This window comes from Hypomesus transpacificus, chromosome 18 (assembly GCF_021917145.1).
Source record: "Hypomesus transpacificus isolate Combined female chromosome 18, fHypTra1, whole genome shotgun sequence".
Classification (NCBI taxonomy): Eukaryota; Metazoa; Chordata; class Actinopteri; order Osmeriformes; family Osmeridae; genus Hypomesus; species Hypomesus transpacificus.
The window spans coordinates 5,525,245-5,546,714 of NC_061077.1; the positions used below are offsets into that span (position 1 = coordinate 5,525,245).

General features: G+C 42.1%; 2 protein-coding genes across 2 annotated transcripts; one reads left to right on the forward strand and one right to left on the reverse strand.

Annotated features, from left to right (window-relative positions):
- Window positions 1–187: 187 nt before the first annotated feature.
- syn2a (synapsin IIa) lies at window positions 188–14,320 on the reverse strand. Its single transcript, XM_047041199.1, has 13 exons — window positions 13,767–14,320; window positions 6,043–6,100; window positions 5,805–5,896; window positions 5,576–5,732; window positions 5,272–5,361; window positions 5,007–5,069; window positions 4,613–4,755; window positions 4,453–4,527; window positions 4,070–4,172; window positions 3,821–3,970; window positions 3,669–3,735; window positions 448–631; window positions 188–340 (listed from the first exon to the last, which is right to left on the reverse strand). Exons 1-13 carry the CDS (start codon window positions 14,096–14,098, stop codon window positions 208–210), a joined length of 1,647 nt encoding a protein of 548 aa, XP_046897155.1. The 5' UTR covers window positions 14,099–14,320; the 3' UTR covers window positions 188–207.
- Window positions 14,321–16,509: 2,189 nt separating this feature from the next.
- LOC124481278 (transcription cofactor vestigial-like protein 4) lies at window positions 16,510–21,412 on the forward strand. The gene is made up of 6 exons (XM_047041214.1): window positions 16,510–16,696; window positions 17,100–17,243; window positions 17,764–17,929; window positions 18,187–18,412; window positions 18,514–18,628; window positions 18,806–21,412. The coding sequence occupies exons 2-6, from the start codon at window positions 17,162–17,164 to the stop codon at window positions 19,003–19,005; spliced, it is 789 nt and encodes a 262-aa protein (XP_046897170.1). The 5' UTR covers window positions 16,510–16,696; window positions 17,100–17,161; the 3' UTR covers window positions 19,006–21,412.
- The last annotated feature ends 58 nt before the right edge of the window (window positions 21,413–21,470 follow it).

Genomic DNA, 21,470 nt, shown 5'->3' on the forward strand with positions numbered 1-21,470 from the left:
ATGCTACATGTTTCTCTGAGCCTACGTCACTGTATGGTTGACCTTTGCGCACACTTAATATAAATGAAAAAGCCTAGTCTGTTCTGACTGGTAGAACACATGATCACAGAGGAAGGTGAAAGCTCAGTGAACAAAGAGGGCAGTGAAACAGACAGTTTTGATGCATCACTTTAAATTCCTTCTGTCTGTTGCTTGATCAGCCCGTCTCTAGTCAGAGAACAGGCTTGCAAAGGACTTCCTCAAGTTGCGGATGGTCTCAGCCTTGGCCACGTCTTCGCTGGCTGTGCGAAAAAAGGAGGTTTCCTTAAGGCCAAAGGCACTGGACAAGGACTGGGATTTACTGCAAAACAAAAGAAAGAATTATATATAAACGTCTCTCAGAAATATAACAGAACTTCATGGACGTCCTTTTCATGTTCACATTCCTAGCCTCCTCAAACATCTTACTTCAGCTGTGGATGTGCCCGTGTCTTCTCCTCCGTTGATTCTTGTTCCACAGGTGGCTGGCCTTCATGGCTCCAGGCCTTCACTGGGTTTTGAAAAGGTGTCTCACTTTGCGGCTGGGCTGATGGCTCACCTTGGGCCTGAGGAGCAGCCTCTGTTTGGACCTGGGGTTTGGAATTGTGCCATCCTGGGGGAAAAGGTTTATCAGGCTGAGGTGTCGCCTCCAGGTTTCCTGTAGTTGCCTTGCCCTGAATGGCTGACTGAGGCAGGGACTGCTGTGTGGTTGAGATGGGCCTTGTGACTGGGTCCTTAACCAAGGCTTTAGGGGTTGACTGTGGAGCAGGCCTCAGACTTTGCTGTAGGGATCCTTTAGGATCCACAGGGCCCCCTAATTTCAGTACAAGAAAGACTAAATGATATTAAAACATATTTGTCTGAGAGAGAGTACATTTTAAGTGGTACTGCTTTAAATGTGTTTCTTGTCTTCTTATTAGTAAAAAAGCACAATTCAATTTGTGACACTTTCCATTCACAGTTTTTAAACAGGAAAGGGTTGAAGCCACAAGGCACATGAAGCAGAGCGGTACAATTTCACCAAACCGCAGCTATCTCTCCATGCATTAAAAGCAATGTGGGGTGTTCATGCGTCATGGTTGGAAAATACGAGTTCTCCAGGACTTGGAAGGAAATAAGATATCATTCATTTGTTAGTTTGTTTAGTTCTCCCCACTTTTAATACTCTGATTTGACCACATACAGGACCAACTTTCCTGATCCAGCCAATTGCAAAGGTCTGGAGAAAGATACTGTATAACTGATTGTATTAAATGCTGACTGTCTTTGTTCTCACTAGTGTCATATCATAGTATGATATCTTAGTAAATATCTTATCTGTCCATTATAATTAACATGTAAGGTGGACAATGTGACATTGACAACCATAACAAATATGGCAACAAAGACCATACATATTGCAAATGAAGCTTTATTGCCAGTGACATGAGGGAAATATCCATGAGGGGAATTTTCCATATTAATATTGTAATCCTCTTCACAGGATTTTAAAACAGTCCAACACCACTTCCAAGAGTACACAGTTAGTTGGCTACCCATGGTCCCAAATAGCTGCTGTCCAATAGGTTTTACAACTTTCAACAATGGCCAGTTTAGATTTCCTACTGTAATAACATCTTCAATCAAATGAATGCACCAAACCTCAACTATTAGGACCATGGTATGTCTGCTCTATCCTCTCCAGTAGAAGCGTCATGGCATATTTCCTACAGATCAAAACAGCACATCCATAAAGCCACAGGCAAGGCTTTTACAAAGTTACTCTCCAGCTTACTCTCACAGACACTATGGCAGTTAATACATCTTGGAAAATAATTGCACACAGAGCTTGCTGAACATATTTTACGATTGTACCAACAAACGAATATGTTGGAAATGTTGCACAAATCATAATGTTGAATGAGTTATGTGACCAATAGGAAATAGGAATAGGAAACATATGTCGCCTCTAAGTCACCTAGCATGTATTAAGTGAACTGGTGTCAGTTATTTCAATGTACAGTTGTCACATTTATGAATATAGCTCTCCGAATAATCACAAAGGAAGATCAAGTTTAAAAATAGAGAATATGAAGCTAAAAAAGAAAACTCTCTGTCAACTCATAAAAGGAGTATGTTAAGGCAAATACGACAAATCATTAAAACGTCAGTAACATACATAACCCAATACAGATCACTGCACCACTGCCACGGCAACCCCATTACAACACGTGACAATGTGCATAAACAGAGTTGTGGTTGAATCTAAAACCAGATCAATTATTTCTGAAGATGCATTGGGCAACACCCTCTTACCATTGCACAGTTTTCTGTTTCGGAATATAGTTAATAACATCATTTATTGGATCATTCGCCACTCACTGAAACCTCACAATTTGGTGTAATGTTATTGTCACATAATGTGGTAACATTGAAACATTTCTCTTTCACTCTAACGCTATGACATAAGTCTCCCATATCCACTGCTGCTACCACCACCAACTCATCAATATTTACACTGGGGACTGTGCAAGAGGCATGATCAAGTGCTGAGTTACACAACATTAAATATTCTTTCTTTGGCTCAAAAAGATAAACGGTAAGTCCACTGAAATATTGTAAGTCTTGTATTTAATCTAGTATATTTAGTGACGATGCGTGGTGTGAATCTGTGCATAGTGACAGTTTGGAAAACTGTCAGTCTCACTGTGTGGATTTGGAATAATTAAAAAATGCTCACTGAGATAAGATCACTTCACTTCAATTAATTAATTAATTAATTATGCAATACTGTATAGAGGATGCCATAAAGAACTCCTTTAGAATAATAACTGATATAGACCCCTGGGATTCATTGTCTGGAGTGTCCGTTTTTAACCATAAAACATTATAGTGTATGGATAAATGTAATTTGTAAAACTTACTTTGTATAACTTATACAATATTAATTCTCTTACATATTCACAAGGCATAAATCACAGCGACCAGGAAACAGGATATACTGTAATAACAGCAATGTTACTATCAACATCCCATTTACATTTATAACATACTGCACTGTCATCTGCCTTTGGATCAATCATGCAAAACAAAAATAAATATCGATTTAGTATATATGTATGAAAATAATTACCACTTCATTCATACACACCCACATATATATAATGACACAAACGCCAAACTGCACAACAAACCACAGTTGGAACAATATCTAAAAGTACACACCAAAATGTAGAACGAAGGGAGGAGGAGGGGAGGGGGGGCAAAGAATAGCAAATGACTGAATCAAACACGTGGTACACCGCAGCACTGAACTCAGTGTAGGCACAATCTGCTTATTACATAGTAAACAACAGCCCCAAGGAAAAACCACGGTTACAGGTAAACAGAGGCGACCATTACAAGCACACAAATCAACAGGGAAACAAAGTGGACAGTACATTTTTTTCACTGCATAGAGGAGAAACCCAGTCCAGGCCGGCACACGACAGTGCCACACTAATATCAGGATCACAGTCCGTCTCTCCACCTCCCCTCCCTCCTATGCATTTGTGTCAGCCAAAGTACACCTGTGTTATCTAGACCCCCTCTATTCTGGGCTGCTCAGTTGGCCTGGACTGATTTGGGTCCTACTGCAACGCCATTACAGTCGAGAATGTACTGCAGACAACCTTGAGGAGGGCGCCCTGCGCCTGGCTTAGTGGTCAGCTCAGCTACCAGGTCTTTAGCTCCGCCGTTCTGCAAGAAAACACATCGACAATGATAGTCCACGCCAACATGTGAGTGTGCATTAGTGTATGCGTGTTTGACTTGACTACCATACCTGAGATGGCTGTATGGTGGTGGGTCTTTGGGGAGGGTTTGCAGGGGGCTTCTCTGCCAGCTGGTTCATCTTCACCAGGACCATGTCAGCAATGAGCTGCCTGTCCTCTGCCTGGTGCTCTCCTACCAGGGGCATGGATGAGCCCACCACCTGGCAGGGAGAATGTGCCGGTACTGTAAGTACCCCATCATGACCATTCATCCCCCTGCCGCTCCCAACCCTCTGGGCTGAACTGTATGGACGACTTACCTCAGTGATGTAGTCTTTCCCATCTTTCCCATGGATGGCCTTCACTGCACAGATATCAAGCCCCCCGAAGATCTCAGAGCAGGTGTCCACCCACAGCTTGTACCTAAACACGAGGAGGACAGGATCATCCCTCAAAATACTTGTTCGTTGACGTTTATGATTCCTAAAAGGTCAGTGCGAGCATCTGCATTTCTTAGTACACACTGGTACGGTTTTGCTGTGCACTGCACTTAGACTTTATCAGTTCAACTGAGTCAGATACAAATGTCATGGTTTGCCATTGTAATTGGTGTCCTCATGACACTCATGCACATTGATTGGATAAAACAGTATATGAAAATAAAATGAACTTCCTTCATGAGATGGAAGAAGTACTCTCTCACCTGTCAGTCATGGCCACCTGCTCTAGCATGGCTGAGCCAGTGTTGGTCTTCCAGTTACCAGAGATAGACGTCCTCCTGCAGAGCAGGACACAATGCTTTACACGCCGTCACGTTCATTTGCCCACCTACACTGCAATCGTTCAACCATTTTTATACGTACATGTATACTTTGTAGTCGTTGTCAATCTTCTGGATGCGGATGTCGTACTTGGAGTCAATCAGGGGCTCCGTGGTGGTGTACGTCTGGGTGAGAGCCACCACACTGGCAATGTCCTGGAACTTACTGTGGTTGTCCACTTTCACCTGGACACAAGTCAGAAAATGATCCAATCACAAAGACAACTATCAATTAAATCAATCAATCAACAAAGACAACGATGAACTGTGAACACATACTCATAGAAGGTTTATTTGACACCACATGCTGTTACTATGAAATGTACCGGAAAGTATAACCTGTTAAAACCTCGTTATCAAACAAACAATTATCCCAGAAACAACCTAACGAAATAAAGTACAATATATACAAGTACTACAATATGCAATATTCCTACCTTTCCAATACCGGAGTGAGCATGTCCAATTTTCACCACAACTGGGAATGTTGGCATGGTTACCTGGAACAAAGGCCATGCCGATGTCATTTCATTTCTACTCATGCTCATGCTTCAGGAAAACATGACATAATCACCTGAACATTTTTCTAAAGGGACTGGAAGTTTTACAGCATGACTCATATTCAGCCTGACCTCTACTGCAGCTTTTACAAAGATGTCACACATTTCAGAGGATGTGAGATCGTAATCTTCAGGCTCTCACCATCTCTTTGTAGTTGGGATAAAAGGTCTGCTCAATCAGAGGAAACTTCTCTGCTCCCAGCTTCTTGTAGGTGCTTATTAACTGAGCAAACTGGAGACATAGAGAAATAAGTCATTCAGACATACTGTTTCTTTTAATCAAAATAGGTCACATTTCGAATTAGGTCAAATTCGAATGGGTCGTTGAAGACAATATTATTGTAGGCTGGAAACCCACAAAGGCCCACAAATTCTGCTCCCCAGTCACTGTCATTGAGCTGCATATTCATTCAGCACATATTGCCAGACTGCCTGGGTGTCCTTACCGCCCAGGGTTTGTCACATAAGTTGTAGATGGACTCCAGGGAGTTGATGCTGGGGATGCCACCATACTGCAGGCCAATGATCAAGTTACGGAAGTCCTCGTTCTGGGTCATGCTGAAGGCATGCTGACGGATGAGGACAAAGTCAGGCTTGAACGACCTGTAAACAACAGCATGTGTTAGAGACATACATAGACAGCATGAAAAGTGTGAGTGTGTGCGAGGGTCTCACCTGACCACCTTAGTTCCATTCCTCAGCACCTGCATGTCCACGTTGCAGGTCCCATTGGCGTGAGCCACGATATTGATCTCATTGAATTCAGCCTGAGGAAAAGAGAGACAGACACATCAATATGAAGAAAGGTTAGGAATATTGATAGTACAGCCATTCTCTGTATAACACAGCATGTCAAGATAGGTAATAACCCAGGACAGAAGGAAATCAATGCGGCTTTCCTAATAAGGCTTACCTGTTCCACTTTGATGTCATAATCCCCTTGCACTTTCTTCCCTCTGAAAAGCTTTGCCCTAAGCAACACAGAAACACAATTTTGATTAACCTTTTCTGTGCAATATGATACAACAAAGATGTTTCCCCAATTAAATAACTGTACTCTTCTAAGTTGTACCATCTATCATTCTTCAACTGCCAATGACATGGGTAAATATTGGACAAGACAAATGCATCTTAATACTTGAATTGCAATCATGCACGTAACATAAACAATTTACACAATATCTCATAGTAAATTTGCCATTATTGTGGCGTATTTACAATACATCTCAATCACGTGTATTTCACATAATGGTTGAAACCCTTGCTGCCACCCAGTGGCTCTTCACTGAATGGTACACTGCAGTCACTTGACCACTGAACAACAATCTTCTGAATTTGAATATACTTCAAATGGCAAATAGACTTTAAGGTGATAGTTATCCTTCTAACTCTCATTGCATTCTGACTGCTGACAGTTGTAGGCTTGAGCCCCTAAAATGCTAATTTGTTGAATTTGAGCAGAACTGAGTGAGCCCGGTGTCAACTAAACATGGAGCTCTGTCCGTACTGATGGTGCTCTCTTTAGTCTCTCCAGACAGGCAGACAGACTACAGAGTATTGAACCAACAGAGCACAGTTATTGAATGCAGCCATGGATAAAGAGAGCAGCATACCTAAGTTGCCTTAGATTGATGGGAGAAGCACAGTTAGCTTTAGTGGTGCTTAATGAACACAAACCTAGTGTCAGAGTACCAATAACATCATTGGCTTTCTTTCTTCAATGTTACCATGGCAGTACTCTAAGCTAATGGATTTTCAATGGCTAAAACCTCAGTTGTGGTCATATAAGGGGCACAACATATTTAATTGGCTCTCCTTCATCAGTTTGGAACTGGGCTTAAATAGTGTAGCTCAGAACACAACACATATTTTCAGGGACCAGCCTAATGAAGGGCATTGTAGATAATGGTACCCTCAGTACCCTCTATTGACATTAATCCTACTATATTGCCTACTAACTGAAAAACTACTGTTGCCCACAACTTGAGGAATTATTCGATACATTTCCACTTTTGTTTCACGCTGTCATTGTTTGCCAAACACAATACACCCTGTCTAGTATCGGGGGGCGGTTGAATAATTCATGACTGCTCTCATTTGAGAGGGGAATTTATCTGTCTGGGGAGGGAAACAAGTGGAATATGAATCATGTTGAGGAGGACTGAGGGAATGAAAGGCCTGTAGACTCTGCTTGCTGCAATAGCTCCAGTCCTTAGATCCAGTCAGCTCAGCCACAGACATGACTCACAGTCAGTGACAACGCATGCATTGGAATAGAAAATAGGTCAGGGTTGGTTTAAGAAACAGTCTCCTTTTTACAACTGTCCCCTTCTTTCAGTTCCCACTTTTGGCATTATTTTAACATAGTAAGTTTTGTTGATTTGTCTGCTCAGGGTGAACTTGTTTATAAGGGCTTTATTATTTCAAAAGATTTTATTGGCACAAAGACTCCATTCCTTCCCAATCCAAGTTTAAAACGGTGAAGCACAGTGTCGTACAGTGAAATCATTTGTCTTGTGGATGAAACTATCTCTTTTACAACACCCATCCGGTTTATCAATGTTATATTGAGGTACAGAAATTAGAAAATCCTTGCTAAATTGCAGCCAAAAGCTCAAGACAACAGATGCTGTGGGGATAGTTTGATATTTTTAAACTGGAAGGTTCCCATGGTGATGGGCCTAGTTGAAGATTGGTACTTGTGGTGAAGGTTGATGGATGTCCTCTGATGAGCAGGAGCCACTCAGGCTGAATGAGCCTCATGCCATCAGCCTCCCAAATAATGCTACATGGTTAGCAGAACCTGGAATGATGTCATATATATTCAAATGTGTCAAATCTCAAGTGGAAGCGTAATGCCTGAGACAGAAAGACAAACAGAGAGCATGACTGCATATATTGCAAGACCCAAGTTATTTCTTAAATTAAGGCATTTAAAATAGAATGAGAGATTGAAGACACTGCTGTAGGCAGTCCTGAAAAATCCAAACAATATTTTGTATGAATATTATGACAGTGACATTTAGGTGTGAATTTGAGTGTGTGTCTGAGATGGACAGATGATTTGCTAGCTAGGCTGGTGACAGTGATATGAATACTAATGCCTCATTACTCACTTCAGTAAAAAAAAAAAAAAAAGAAGAGGATAGATCCACGCTGTGACATTTGTCTTGAAAGTCTGATGCTTCCATCTGTTCTCTCTGAATGCTGAGTGATTTGTTGGACAGTACTCTTGTCACTGGACACACCCTGCTGGGTGACTGGCAGGCTCCTTTAATGAGGCAGACCTTAATGGAAGACACAGACTAAGTGTTGTGAGCTTCATAACACTACTGAGAATTCCTTGCTTTGAATTGCATCTTTAAATTCCTTTCTAGAAGGTTCAACAAACTTATTAGGAAATCTAAAACAGCCTTGCCCTCTGCACCTGAGAAGAGGGACCCTGGAGAACATCCTCAGCGGCTGCTCCAAAGCCCCGGGCGAGGGGCTTCCTCTGGAGCCAGACAACATCTGCAGTGGGATTAGCCATTGCAAGTGCCTTCACCGAGCAAAGAAGACCATCGCAGGGCTGGGAAGGAGCCAACATCAAATGCCTGGCTGCTAGCAACGACATAAGAGCTGAAAGTCGACCTGGGGAAGCAACTGAAGTTCCCAGAAACTGCTGCCAGAGAGGCCAGACGTAGGGGTAGGGGAAGAAATCGATTCACATTCAAATCGCGATTCAGTCTAACGATTCACAACTTGAATTTTTGTATTATTTTTTTTATCTTGGAAATTTGTGATCGAATTGTGACCCCAAGAATCGATTCGAATCGTGAGGTACCAAAAGATTCCCACCTCTACCAGACAGGATGTTGATTTCTGAAGCCTTCAAACGGAGTATTTTCTTAGAACTCACCATTCCCGGGTTATAATTCAGCCCGGACCATTTCCTCCCCTCTCTTTTTCCCTGACATTGCCAGTATTTCTTCATTGTATTTGTGCATATAAAGCAAGGAAGACCACTGTGAGGAGATGAAGAGGTGATGTGTGTGGAGGGTGATGCGTGTGGAGTGATGTGTGTGGAGTGATGTGTGTGGAGAGTGATGTGTGTGGAGTGATGTGTGTGGAGAGTGATGTGTGTGGAGTGATGTGTGTGGAGAGTGATGTGTGTGGAGTGATGTGTGTGGAGAGTGATGTGTGTGGAGTGATGTGTGTGGAGAGTGATGTGTGTGGAGTGATGTGTGTGGAGAGTGATGTGTGTGGAGTGATGTGTGTGGAGAGTGATGTGTGTGGAGAGTGATGTGTGTGGAGAGTGATGTGTGTGGAGAGTGATGTGTGTGGAGTGATGTGTGGGGAGAGTGATGTGTGTGGAGAGTGATGTTTGTGGAGTGATGTGTGTGGAGAGTGATGTGTGAGTCCACTGAGGTGTCTGGTCTTCAACATGATGGGCATCTCAGGGGCCAGTAAGCGAACGGGCCATCAAGTTGGCCACCTAGGCTGTGGATCAGGAAAGGAGAACCGTGGGTGTGGTAGTGCCATCTGAACACAAGCCAGGGCTTCATCAACATCACCTTGTGAGGGTGTCTGATTGTTGAAAGACCTGAAACAGCTGAAGACCTGGTGTCCAGGTGTATCACAAGATGATGTATGCTAAAACATAGAAACATCTTACATCATATGGATTGTATAGGGCCCATCATGTCCTTGATATTTTCTAACTCCAAACAGAACAACCAGAATATAAAAAGCTATCTGCAAGCCTGACAGCAGGAAGGAAATTACCTTGTGTCAAAATATGCTAGTGTCTTCCCACCTTCTGTTCGTCATTTTAGAAGATAATGTTCAGCGATTGAAAAGGGAGAAGGCTGTCAGTGAGGAACTGGTGTTAGTGAGGGGGTTCACTAACACCTTGGTAGGTGTTAGTGAACCACAAAACACTTTGCCTTGGATCTGTCAATAGAGCCTGTAAGGGGAACAGTTTCAATACTACCTCACCTTCCTTTCACACACCAATGCACTGCATTGTCCATCAGCACAATATACTGGATCAGGCACAGAGCTGTTGTGTCAAGGTGGGTTTTCTATTAATGATCTAGAAGATGTTATTATGTCTCCTTTGGGATGTTATATCCATTGCAGCATGCAAGGAGGGATGTGTCCAGGGAATTATGTTGTAGGGTTTAAAGAGGGCACACATGTCATCCCTGAGGTCATCCCTGAGGTCATCCCTGAGGTCATCCATGAGGTCATCCCTGAGGTCATCCCTGAGGTCATCCATGAGATCATCCCTGAGGTCATCCATGAGGTCATCCCTGAGGTCATCCATGAGGTCATCACTGCTCTGTGGGAGCTACAGTACAGGGTGGGTCATGATAACATGCACTCTCATACACCTACACAAAACAGAGTACATAATGATACACAAACACTGAAACCGTGACACCATTATGACGGGCTTCAATTTCATTGAACAAACAGTGAGACATTTGTGGTGCGTTCCCATCTAATTGCTCTTCCTCTAAAGAGTTAAAAACATAATTGCAGTAATAAAGGCATGATTGGACATAATCTCTATCACTACATCAAGCTTCGGTCATGGTGATAGTTGCTAATTCATCATTATGGCTTCCATGTTCTACGAGCAATTAGAGACATACAGTATTGTTTTTGCAGCTTTTCTGTTTCTAGCACCAAATGCCTTTTGTCTAGTTCTCTTGGCAACCACTAATCAGCACTCTCCAATTAAGATAGCAGGGTAGAGGAAAAGAGATGCTCTTTCATTTTACCAGTAAGTGACTGTTGAAAGAACATTTGGTCACTTTCAGCAACATTTAACATACTCCTCAGGGACCTAATGTGCAGAAACAATAAACTCATTACATATTAAACCTAGATTCTAGTTTGGACGTGTGAAAGCAGGGCTTATGGCCCAAGCCTTCAGTCAGTGGGGACTGCAAAGCTTTTGTCTGGTTCCATTTCAGTGTGTGTCCTGGAGCACTCAGAACCTGTCTGACCCTGTCTGCTGATCCTGAACCAGCCCCCACCACAAACTGAAACAAATAAAAAAACAGCCCTTGGCCAGGATGTCATTGTGTTTATATCACAGAAAGACAAATGAAGAGGCATATCATATAAAAAGGTTTTCATTTACAGACATAATCTTGCTGACCAATAGGCTTGATGGCACTCTTTTATATTACTCTCAATGCAAATATGCTGTTTTATTTACAAGGTAACCAAACTACGGATCTACGATGTTCTTATGAGTGATGAGGGGAAAATCGATTGCATAGGTGAACCAACAGTCGCAAACATTGTCATTGTGATTGACAACCACAGCCTAAAAGATGTGGGTAAATCCTACAGTCAATAAAGCAATCAGAGGCCAAGTCCCCCCCCCCACCACCTCCACCCCCACCAACACACACAGATACACACACACAATGATAGTCCTTTTAGCCACCAATCCCATGGTATGTAAAAGATAGGAGGACAATCACTTATATTCTAGTCAAGAGGCGTAAACATGTGTTAGCCTGGGAACATAAGAGCTAGACAGTGCTCAGGACTGAGGGCTCCTCCAGTCTCTGGATCTGGGGGAGTTCAGGGAAGGCTGGTCAGAAAAACACTGCTTTAACATTTTAGCTACAAAATCAGCTTCAGCAGCCGAGTGAACAGTATGAATGGTCATTTGCATCTGTCTTCTCAACATTCTCCAAGACAAGTGACCTTTTATGCTTGGCAGCACTTTGATCTCATTATTTAAACGAGACATCTCATAAAATAAATGAGGGGATTGCCGTATTATTGCATTTTACAGCATCCTGTTGTCCATGCAAAGGTAGAGCAACGTGCTCACTGTGATCACATCCTTTTAGCTAATTAAGGTCTGATCTTATTAGGGTTTCTATTCACCAAACAGATTGCCTCTCTCATGACCAAATTACATGTGGACTGGAGACAAGAGGACCTGTCTGCCAGTCTACATTAAAAGAATAGGGCTCATAAAATATCAAAGGGAAATTCCACTCAAGGGTTGCACAAGCATATTGGACGTCTACAGCTGAAGATGCCAATAAATGTGTTTTTGTGGTTGCATTAACATGGGCGTTATGCAATGGGTTGCATCTTTCAGTTTCAGAGTGCCTAAGTAACCTTCAGAAACAGCTCATGCAACATGTCATCCAAGCACAGATGTGTCCTATAGGCTAAGGCTAACACTCTCCCTCTCTCTCTCCCATCTGCATACTGGATTATAAAGAAATGTTGTGCTTTAAGTAAGAATGATAATGATACTCATAATAAGATTTGTGTCATAGTATGTTCTTCCGCTGTATGACGGTAACCTTGAAAACAGCAAAGTCGTATTAGTATAATGCCCACATTCATTTTTTGCAACCTAGCTACAGCATGAACCTGCACTGGTAAACAATATACAGGATTCCATGAGACTGGGTGCATGGCTTTGGATCCAGTGCAAACAGTTACTTAAGCTGTCGCTCAACAGTTTTACTCACTGACAAAATACATTTCTCACCCACCAGTTATCAAATCAAACACTAGCTGATGAACACTGCAATGGTTTTGGCCTCTGCTCTGCACACCAGGTACATAAAAAATCTGATTGCTCCTCTAACTGTGTAAACTAGCTCTCAGTGATAGACCCCAGACACTGCAGCTGGCTGGGGTTCAATCGCCTAAAACATGTCTGATCATGCATGTGGCATACTATATAATGCTTTAACATTCCTCTCCAGGCACAGGTTCACGTATCACTTGTGTGATCGACCATGTAGTATTGAAGACCGTCGAATATAGTGTGGTGGTGGTTGGTCATGTGACATGCTGCCTATCACAGAGCAGGAGGGCAATCTCATTGAGGACTGGAAGGCACTGCAGTCTTTACTCCATGGAGAAAACAAGCTTCCTACACACAGTGCCTGTTGAATATTGATAGGTTTCCCTTTCATGAGTGATGTAAAGCTATGGCATTATCTTGATTGATTTGAAAACAACATTTGCTGACAGGTGGCTGTTACAAAGTAAAATACATGATACATTTTCAAAATATATACTGATATGATAGTATAGTTATATTGTGAATACTACGATAATATAAAAATACAGTGATTTCTGTCAAAACCAGAAAGGAATCAATGAATGAATCAATGAAATATTATAATTTCACAGCAAATCCTGCAGGGGCTGGTGTATGCTCTGTTATGATACAAGATGGTGTGCCAAACACAAGAGTGTTCCAAGAGAGGGTTTTAATCTTGTTACTGTAGAGATCTGACCTGATCTCCTCCCCTACTGAAGGGTCCTGTCTGTGTTTTGTCATTACTCTGACATGCAGTGATGTCAATATGCAGGCAATAACCTGATCAAGTCTGCAAAGCCCTAGACAGATGCCAGACCTTTTGAATGGCACATCTTTTAAACAATACTTTATCACTAAGTCTAAACAGAACCAAAGCTCGACCAAAGAAACCCATTTTTCGAGATTGACCTGGTTAAGAGGACAGGCTAGTTTTAAAGAAGAATAACCTTATCAATCTCACAGATTGTGGCTGTATTAACTAAGTGCAAATAACAAACATCAATTATTTAAGCCACAACATAGACCTTGCACAGCAACAACAGTTTTTTTCTCACCATTCCTGCTGCGGTTCATCGATGACCAGAAGGATCTTGAACTTCTTGGGAGTCGTGACTGTAGTCTGTTCCACTAGTCCTGCTGAAGCAGCTGTCTGCTTGACTACATTGGTGATGGAGCTGAAGAACCCTGCCCCACTGGATTGAGCTGGCTGTGCTTTCCTCTCTGGATTTGGGGAGGTAGCGGGGGGAGTAGGCCCAGCAGTAGGAGACTTGGCTGGGGCGGCTGGAGGAGGCGGAGAGGGGTCAGGCCTCTGGAGGTCTGTCATGTATCCATTCGGTAGGTTGGAGATGAAGGTGCTGTCCGAGAGACGCCTGCGCAGGTAGTTCATGGCTGCAGCTGAGTGCACGATTCAACGAGCTCTGAATCGGAACGACAATATATATCACCCGTGGGTCAGATGATTTGGCAGAGGGTACCAGTTCCTAGTGAGCAGCTGGTGAAAGCTCAGTTCTCCATGCACACTCCCAGTGAATGTGTTCACTCCCAGCTCAGTGGAGCATCCTCAGAGCTCCCCCTCTGTGTCCGTGACGCTCTCCTCTCCCACAGCCAATCGCCTGCCTCCGTTGGCCAGAATGACTGCAAGAGATGCTCACGCTCTGCCCCTCCCTCCCCTCCTCCTTTCTTCCCCACTCCCACTCGCTGGTATCGTATGCGTGCCTGTCTCTTCCACCCCTCCCCCCTTCTCTGCTGCCTCACAGGCATCACAGCTTTTTCATACTACTGCAAAAAAAAAGAGGGGTTTCCGATGGAAAATGCGCTAATGTAATATTGGGGAAACCTCCACTACTGTTTCCCCCTTCTGTCTGATCAGTGCTTCTTGTTTCTCCTTCTCCAGTCCTTTTGTTTCTTGTATGTTGTCCAATACAGCTCTAGTAGGGAACACAGAAAATGGCTGTTGGTGCTTGTGTCAGTGTGCCTGGTAGAAAGAGAGGCAGGAGTCAGCAGCAGTCTCCGGGGACACCAATGCTGTTAACCCCCTCTTCTACCTCAAGGATTTCTGCTGTTTAAATAAATCCACTAATGTTGCTGAACACATGCAGTCAGCAGGATGCATTTCGGATGGATTTCCTTACAATATCAATGTTAATGCATTGTTTATGTTTATCACCTCTGCTGCATATCTTCGCACAAGGTCATCATTATGTGTTCATTCGGGTGTATTTGTACATTCTTGATTAGTAGGCCTTGCCTGCTTTGAATCCTAATGAACGAACATCATCTTGCCACCTAATTGGATTTCAGATCACACAATCACATGTTGCAAAGCGCCATGGTTTATCTTCACATCACTATGATGGTTATGTAGCCTATTTAATTGTTCATATTTACAGGCCATAACAGCATCAGCATTGCCTTTATAGTCAACATATTTTCACTGTAGTATAGCGTAATTATGACAGTGTAATCTGAAGTGTTACAAGCTGCTAGGCTGGAGTGCAGCCTGACTCATTTCCTTCCTCTTTGACCCAGGAGGTGTTCCTCAGGTTGTTATTAAATGTCAGGTTTCTCCCCCAGAGTACTCTGCACACACTAGGATTACAAGTAGTGGCAGACAATGTAATCCCATCACCATGGAAACTGTATTTGGAAATCACATCTAAAATGTGCAAATGCAAGTACTTTTTACATACTGTATGTATTTTTATTTGTATGTCTATTTTGGTGCAGCAGGGTTGGGGTTATGTTGTGTGTTATCTAAAATGTATTGTTTTGTGTTTCTTCTGTAGGCTACCATTTATGCTGTTATGTGAGTATATTTCTGTAGTATATGTTGTACCTTTGTATTGAAAAGTTTAATAAACTATAGATCAGTAAAAAAGAAAGAAACCAAGATTTGTCTTGCAGGTACAAATGTGTGTTTAGTGTGGTTTACTACTGTTTAACTCTTACAGCATAATTGTTTTCAGCCTATGGTCTGCATTTCTATGCATCACCAACCAAGGAAGGGTCCCTCACTGAGATGCTCCTCCCAAGGTGTCTTCCATTTTTTCCTGGCTTATTCCTTATTTTATGGTTTTTAAGTTGTTTTAGGGGAATTTCCATTGGCAGCCTTCATTGACATTGCTTGTCAAAAGGACTATACAAATCAAATTTGATATTTCACTGAAATTCCCAGAAGAACGTAAATGACCTTGGATGCAAAGAGGATAGATGAAACAGAATAGGTCGTGTATTTGCTAGTGTGCCCACTGAACACTACACTCTTAACAGTAGTCATCCTGGCAACTAACCTTGTTGGGATCCAACTACGTCTGGCTGCTTTTTAGCAGCTCTATAGCTCGCTCTGTCGGTCAGTTGGTTGGTCAGTCCCCCAAATTGTCCCCGTGGTCGTACCAATTGTTTGGCGCTTGTTTCAACTATGACTATATAATGTCACCCCTTAATTTTTTTCTGCTATTTGTAGAACATGTAGAACATGTTTCTCAACATGTTTCTCAACATGATTGTCAACATGATTGTCAACCTGTGTTGTGTCCGTCAGCACTGCAAGTTCAGTGAGGCATTTGGAAATTAGCCTGGTTTAGCCCCTGTAATGAGATGTTAACAATACAAAATTAATATTATTATTGTGTGAAATTACATAACACCAACATTGTTACGAATAAAGGCACTGAAGCACTTGCGAAATTCCAACCTGCTATTTGTAACTCCGAGTCGTGTCTCTTCCATTCTCAAGTAGTCTGTCTTTTCTGACGAAGGGGACATGCGCAATCGATGATTCACTTTGAGCTTGTGCTAGCTAACCTAGCCAGACTTCTTTGCTGTGTTTTCTCTGGTCTGTTCTGTGACAAGATATGGCGCAACGTCCCTTTGTCTTAGCGAATGGTTTTGAGTAGAAATGTCAACCAATTGATTTGTGAAAAGTGATACACATTACATTTCTTCAGCTTTGATATTTTGTCTGACCTATAATCAAGAACGAACTGTAAGTTGTCGTTTTCGTAAGCTCGCAAATGGTTTCTCTGACTTTAAAAAGTTGACTAGCGTTAGCTTGCAAGCTAGGCTAACTTTACTAGCCAATACAGCAAAATAGCTAGTTAGCCTATAGCTGGTGTAACGCGTCAGCTAGCCAACTCATGTTTGCCATCGTCGAAGTAACTTTATTTTCGTTTTTATTTGAGCTAGTCTAGCCTACTGTACCTAGATTTGTTCAGCTGGTGACAAGTTTAAAGACAACGGTTCTTTAGCTACATAAACTTTGTTACTAATACAAGTAGTTGTAGTACGGATAGCAGTGGACTAGCTAGCAACCAAGCCATCGTAGATTGCTAGCTAGCCACTGAGCTAAATACAGTACTAGTAACACTTGATGTTTTCGATTTCCGCAGGAAAGGAGCTGCTTAGCTTACACATTGCTAACTTCATGTTAGCAATCAGCAAGTACGTGTAAATGCTTTTCACGAGAATGGACCTGTTGAACTCTCAGTTCCTGGACAAAATGAACAACAACATTGGGAGACTTCACTATGAAGGTAAGTAGTCTTGACGTACACCTGCGAGATTTTGCGCACCTCCGTCGGCCTCAGCCAGTTAACGTAGTTGGACTCGGGTGACAAACAGAAAGCTACTTAACTTGCACTTCTATACTGGATGACATTTATCACCTAGTTAGTAAGTGTATTCTTCCTTTTCTTACCACTGACATCAAACAGCTAACTAACTAGTTAAGTCTTACGAGCAGTCAAGCAAAAAAATAAAACCACATGCATCAGAATCAGAAGGGATTTTATTCGCCAAGCATTTTTCGATAGCTAAGTTGCTGTCTAGCATCTTTGCTTTGGAGCTGGCAAAATAAGTTAGGCAACTGTGGTTTCGTAAAAACAGTCACTTGTTACCTTTAAACCGTCTGAACGCATTTTTAGCTAGTCTTCTGATAGCGATCGTCCAACTGGAGTTAACAAGGAAGTTATCAAGATATCCCAGCATGCGTCTTTAAATTGTTTGTGAAATGACAGTATACCACAATGAGTGAGCTTAATTTCACCCACACAGGTGAGTCCAGGATGCCTTCCATACCAACTGCAATGACCAGCATGAGAACTGGACCTCCTCCCATATGCCCCAGCAAAAGAAAGTATGGTGAAGAACAAGTGGAAGAACGTATTGACTGTGACAATGACCATATGACCAAAATGAGCCGTCTGTTTGCTGCACAACTGTAAGTGCATCATGAAAATGAGATGCAACTAGCTGCTCGAGGTTGTAAAGCAAATGCCATGTCCATTGCCATGCCAAGTGTGTTGTGAACAAGACATACAGCCACTAAATCCCTGCTACCCCATTAAGCAACACTGCACAGTCAATCGGCTGACATCAAAGAGGGCAGATTTAAGTGGCCTATGAATAGACAGAGCAGTTGGTGGTCTGTGTGTTATGCCTTCAGAATAATTTGCCACTTGTCCTCTCTTTAACAAGGGGACGGCCCACTGGTGGAGTCAACCGCAATGACCCCTGGAGCCACAGCCCGAGCCCTGCTGAGCGCATCACTTCCTCTTCCAATGGTCTCCATGGCAACCACATGTACACCTCAGTCCACAGCTATAGCATGGAGCAGCCACTGGCCCTGACCAAAAGCAACCTGGATTCTAGTCTGGGGAGCACTGAGATACCTGGCATGTCTGGTCCTGTGGAGCGCAAGCAGGTGAGTTACTGTGGAAAGACCAAAATCCCTATGATTCTGCCCTTTGTCTTCTGTTTCCACTCATCAACCCTTAACCATTTGTTCATTTGTTTATGTTATAGAATCGTCCTTCAGTGATCACCTGTGCTCCTGCAAGCAATCGTAACTGCAACCTCTCTCACTGCCACAAGAACGGTTGTTCACCTAGCCCACCCATTGACCAGAGGAAGACCAACGGTAAGTCTTGCGTTAGTATGCCCCAGTCAACATTTCTGGTTGAGTCAAAGTATTTACATGCTCCGTGAAATGTATCTCACATGCCTGCCATTGAACATGTATAATTTGGTAGGTTTTCATTACAGCTGTTTGTATTGACAGTGGTTTGATTAGCCTGTCACTCCTCTCTAACCTCAGCCAACACAGCCTGTGACCCTGTGATTGAGGAGCACTTCCGCCGCAGCCTGGGGAAGAACTACAAGGAGCCAGAGCCTGTGTCCAATTCCGTCTCCATCACAGGTTCTGTGGACGACCATTTCGCCAAGGCCCTCGGGGAGACCTGGCTCCAGATCAAAGCCAAGGGAGGAGGGCCCCCAAGCCCAGAGACCAACTTCTGATATGGGGAGGCAGGAGTGACTGCTTCCCTGGATGTTGGATGGTGAATCACACTCTTGTTCTGTGTTTCCTCATGAAGAGTACAGATGGTTCACCATATCCTTCACCTAGCACAACTTCCCCTGAGCTGAGAACAAGACAAAATACGTATTGGTTTGAATATGGTGCTCACTTTGGGTGCTCTTTTATGGACCCAGAGGTTTTCTGCCAGCCTCTGTTAAAGTACACTTTACTGCCCTTTACCCACACCCCCACCGTTTTAGGTCACATCAGGGGAGGAAATTAATTGGTTCAGATTCTATTTTGGAAAATGCCAGGTTGAGAAACCATCTATATGACTAGCATTTTGTGGGCAGTGTTATTATAATGTTACGAGTTTTGCAGACTTAAAGTATAGTGCAGTAATATTTCTGATCATATTAATTGATAGATACCTCCATGAAAGGTCAGATGTTTTTTCCAATCCCTCTTTTGCCTTACTTATTAACCAAAGAAATCCATTGCCTTTTCCAACAAGAAGCCATAGGTTTGCTTTGCGCCCTCTTTGCTCATTTCTGACATCCTAGGTTTACTATGACAACATCTTCACTCATGTCACCCTGCTGTTTTTCATGTTTTACTTGAAAATGACAGCAAGGTCTGATTTGCACTTTCATGTGTATGACTGTTTTGGCAACTCCTTACCTTTTTCAATCTGAGCTAACATGTTCAAGTGTGACAGTGTCATTTTAGATTTGCAAGTTTAATTCTGGTAGTTTCCCCATTTTTCTTCAGTTTTCCCACAGTACTGAACTGGACCTACATATTAACTAAATATAATGTTAGTCTTTTTGTGTTTTATTTTTCTACTCACTGTGGTTCACTTGGTAGATTAGACATTTGTATTGAACTCTTCTCACCAAGAAGCATGTTTTCAAATAGCTGGGATCTATTACAAACTCTTTTTCTGTCTATTTACCCTCAGATTTAATTTTTTATCCTTAACAGTTAGAAATACTCACTGCTGGTACAGTTGTACTCAATATATGTTTTGTATCTGGTTTTCATTAGTATATGTCTACATTAGCATCCATCCACAAAACACAGCCTCCGGCCAGGCTGGGAATGCAGTTTAGCAAGCTAGATTGCATGGTTATTCTATGGCAATGGATGCTATAGCTTTATGCATGATTGAAAACCTTCATAATCGATAGACCAGTCCTATCTAAGAGTTGACTATCTTCATGATACAGTCATCAGTAATACTTTTATTTATTCAAACTGTATTGCCTCCGCTTAACTTTAAGCATATTCTATCCCATTTGATGAAACCTTGTCAGATTGACTACTGTTCTGAGTGTTGGAATACATTCCTCGGTCATTATTAGTCAAATATTAGATTTCTTTTAAAAGTGTACTTTCCACCTACCTGGCCTTGAACAAAGCCTTTCTTAAGCGTCTTCATACAGAGGCCTAAACACAGTGACTATTCTTTCAGTAGGACCCAACTTGGTTACCTTTGTAACTTAAATGAGGTCTTGTAAATTTTATTTAAGCGTTGTGAGCAGAAGTGTATTTCCTCAAAATGGTGGTCTTTGGATGTGAACTGTCTAGATTTGAAAGCTTAGAGGAAAATCAGTGTGAATGCCATCCCAAGTCCAAAAGTCTTGATAGGGCTGATCCTTTTGATGAATAACTTGTATTACCATTATTATTTCTTTAGTAAACCTAGCTTATGTGTCAACACTGACAGAAAATGATATTGTACATTGAGATTGAGTAACTTTTCAGCCGTTTGAGAAAATTATATATGTGCATTTAATATTCTACACTGTCTAAAATTTACTATATTAACTATCCTGTTTTTTAATCTTTTGTTTTACTTGGACATCTTAAGACTATCGTTGCGCCGCGCGTAATGATTGTAGAGGATTTTTTTTTTTTTTTTAAGAACAATGTACTCATGTAGCATGGATATTCATTATCCTCTAACCATGCCTTTTTATCTTCATCAAAAAGTTGATCTTTTTCCAGGATTGTCAAAGGTGTGATAAGTGCAGGAACACATCAGTCATTCTATGAAAAGACTCTCTCGGTACCATGTCAGGATGACTGCAGTGCTGCAGTCTGTATGGACCGCAGTTTGGAAATAATGGGTTTTCTGGGGATCTGCCTGTTTGACACAGGCCTATTCTCAGCAATGTCTGTGGGTTTCATATTCCAATATTATTTAACTACAAGTAAACAGCTTGGGCCGCTTTAGATAAGTTGCAGAAACTAAATCTTCCTGGTGTCTTTCACACGGAAAATGCATTGAAATACTGTTGCCTGTTCATCTGTATTTTGTTCACTTTTGGCCTTCTCAAGAAGAAAATGCCACTGTTTTTCTACTTGATTTCTTCTAAATAAACAAAAGTGCTCTTTCACAGACCACGGCTCAACAGAAATGTATTGTAAATTCATGAACATTTGTTTACTAGTTCTCAGT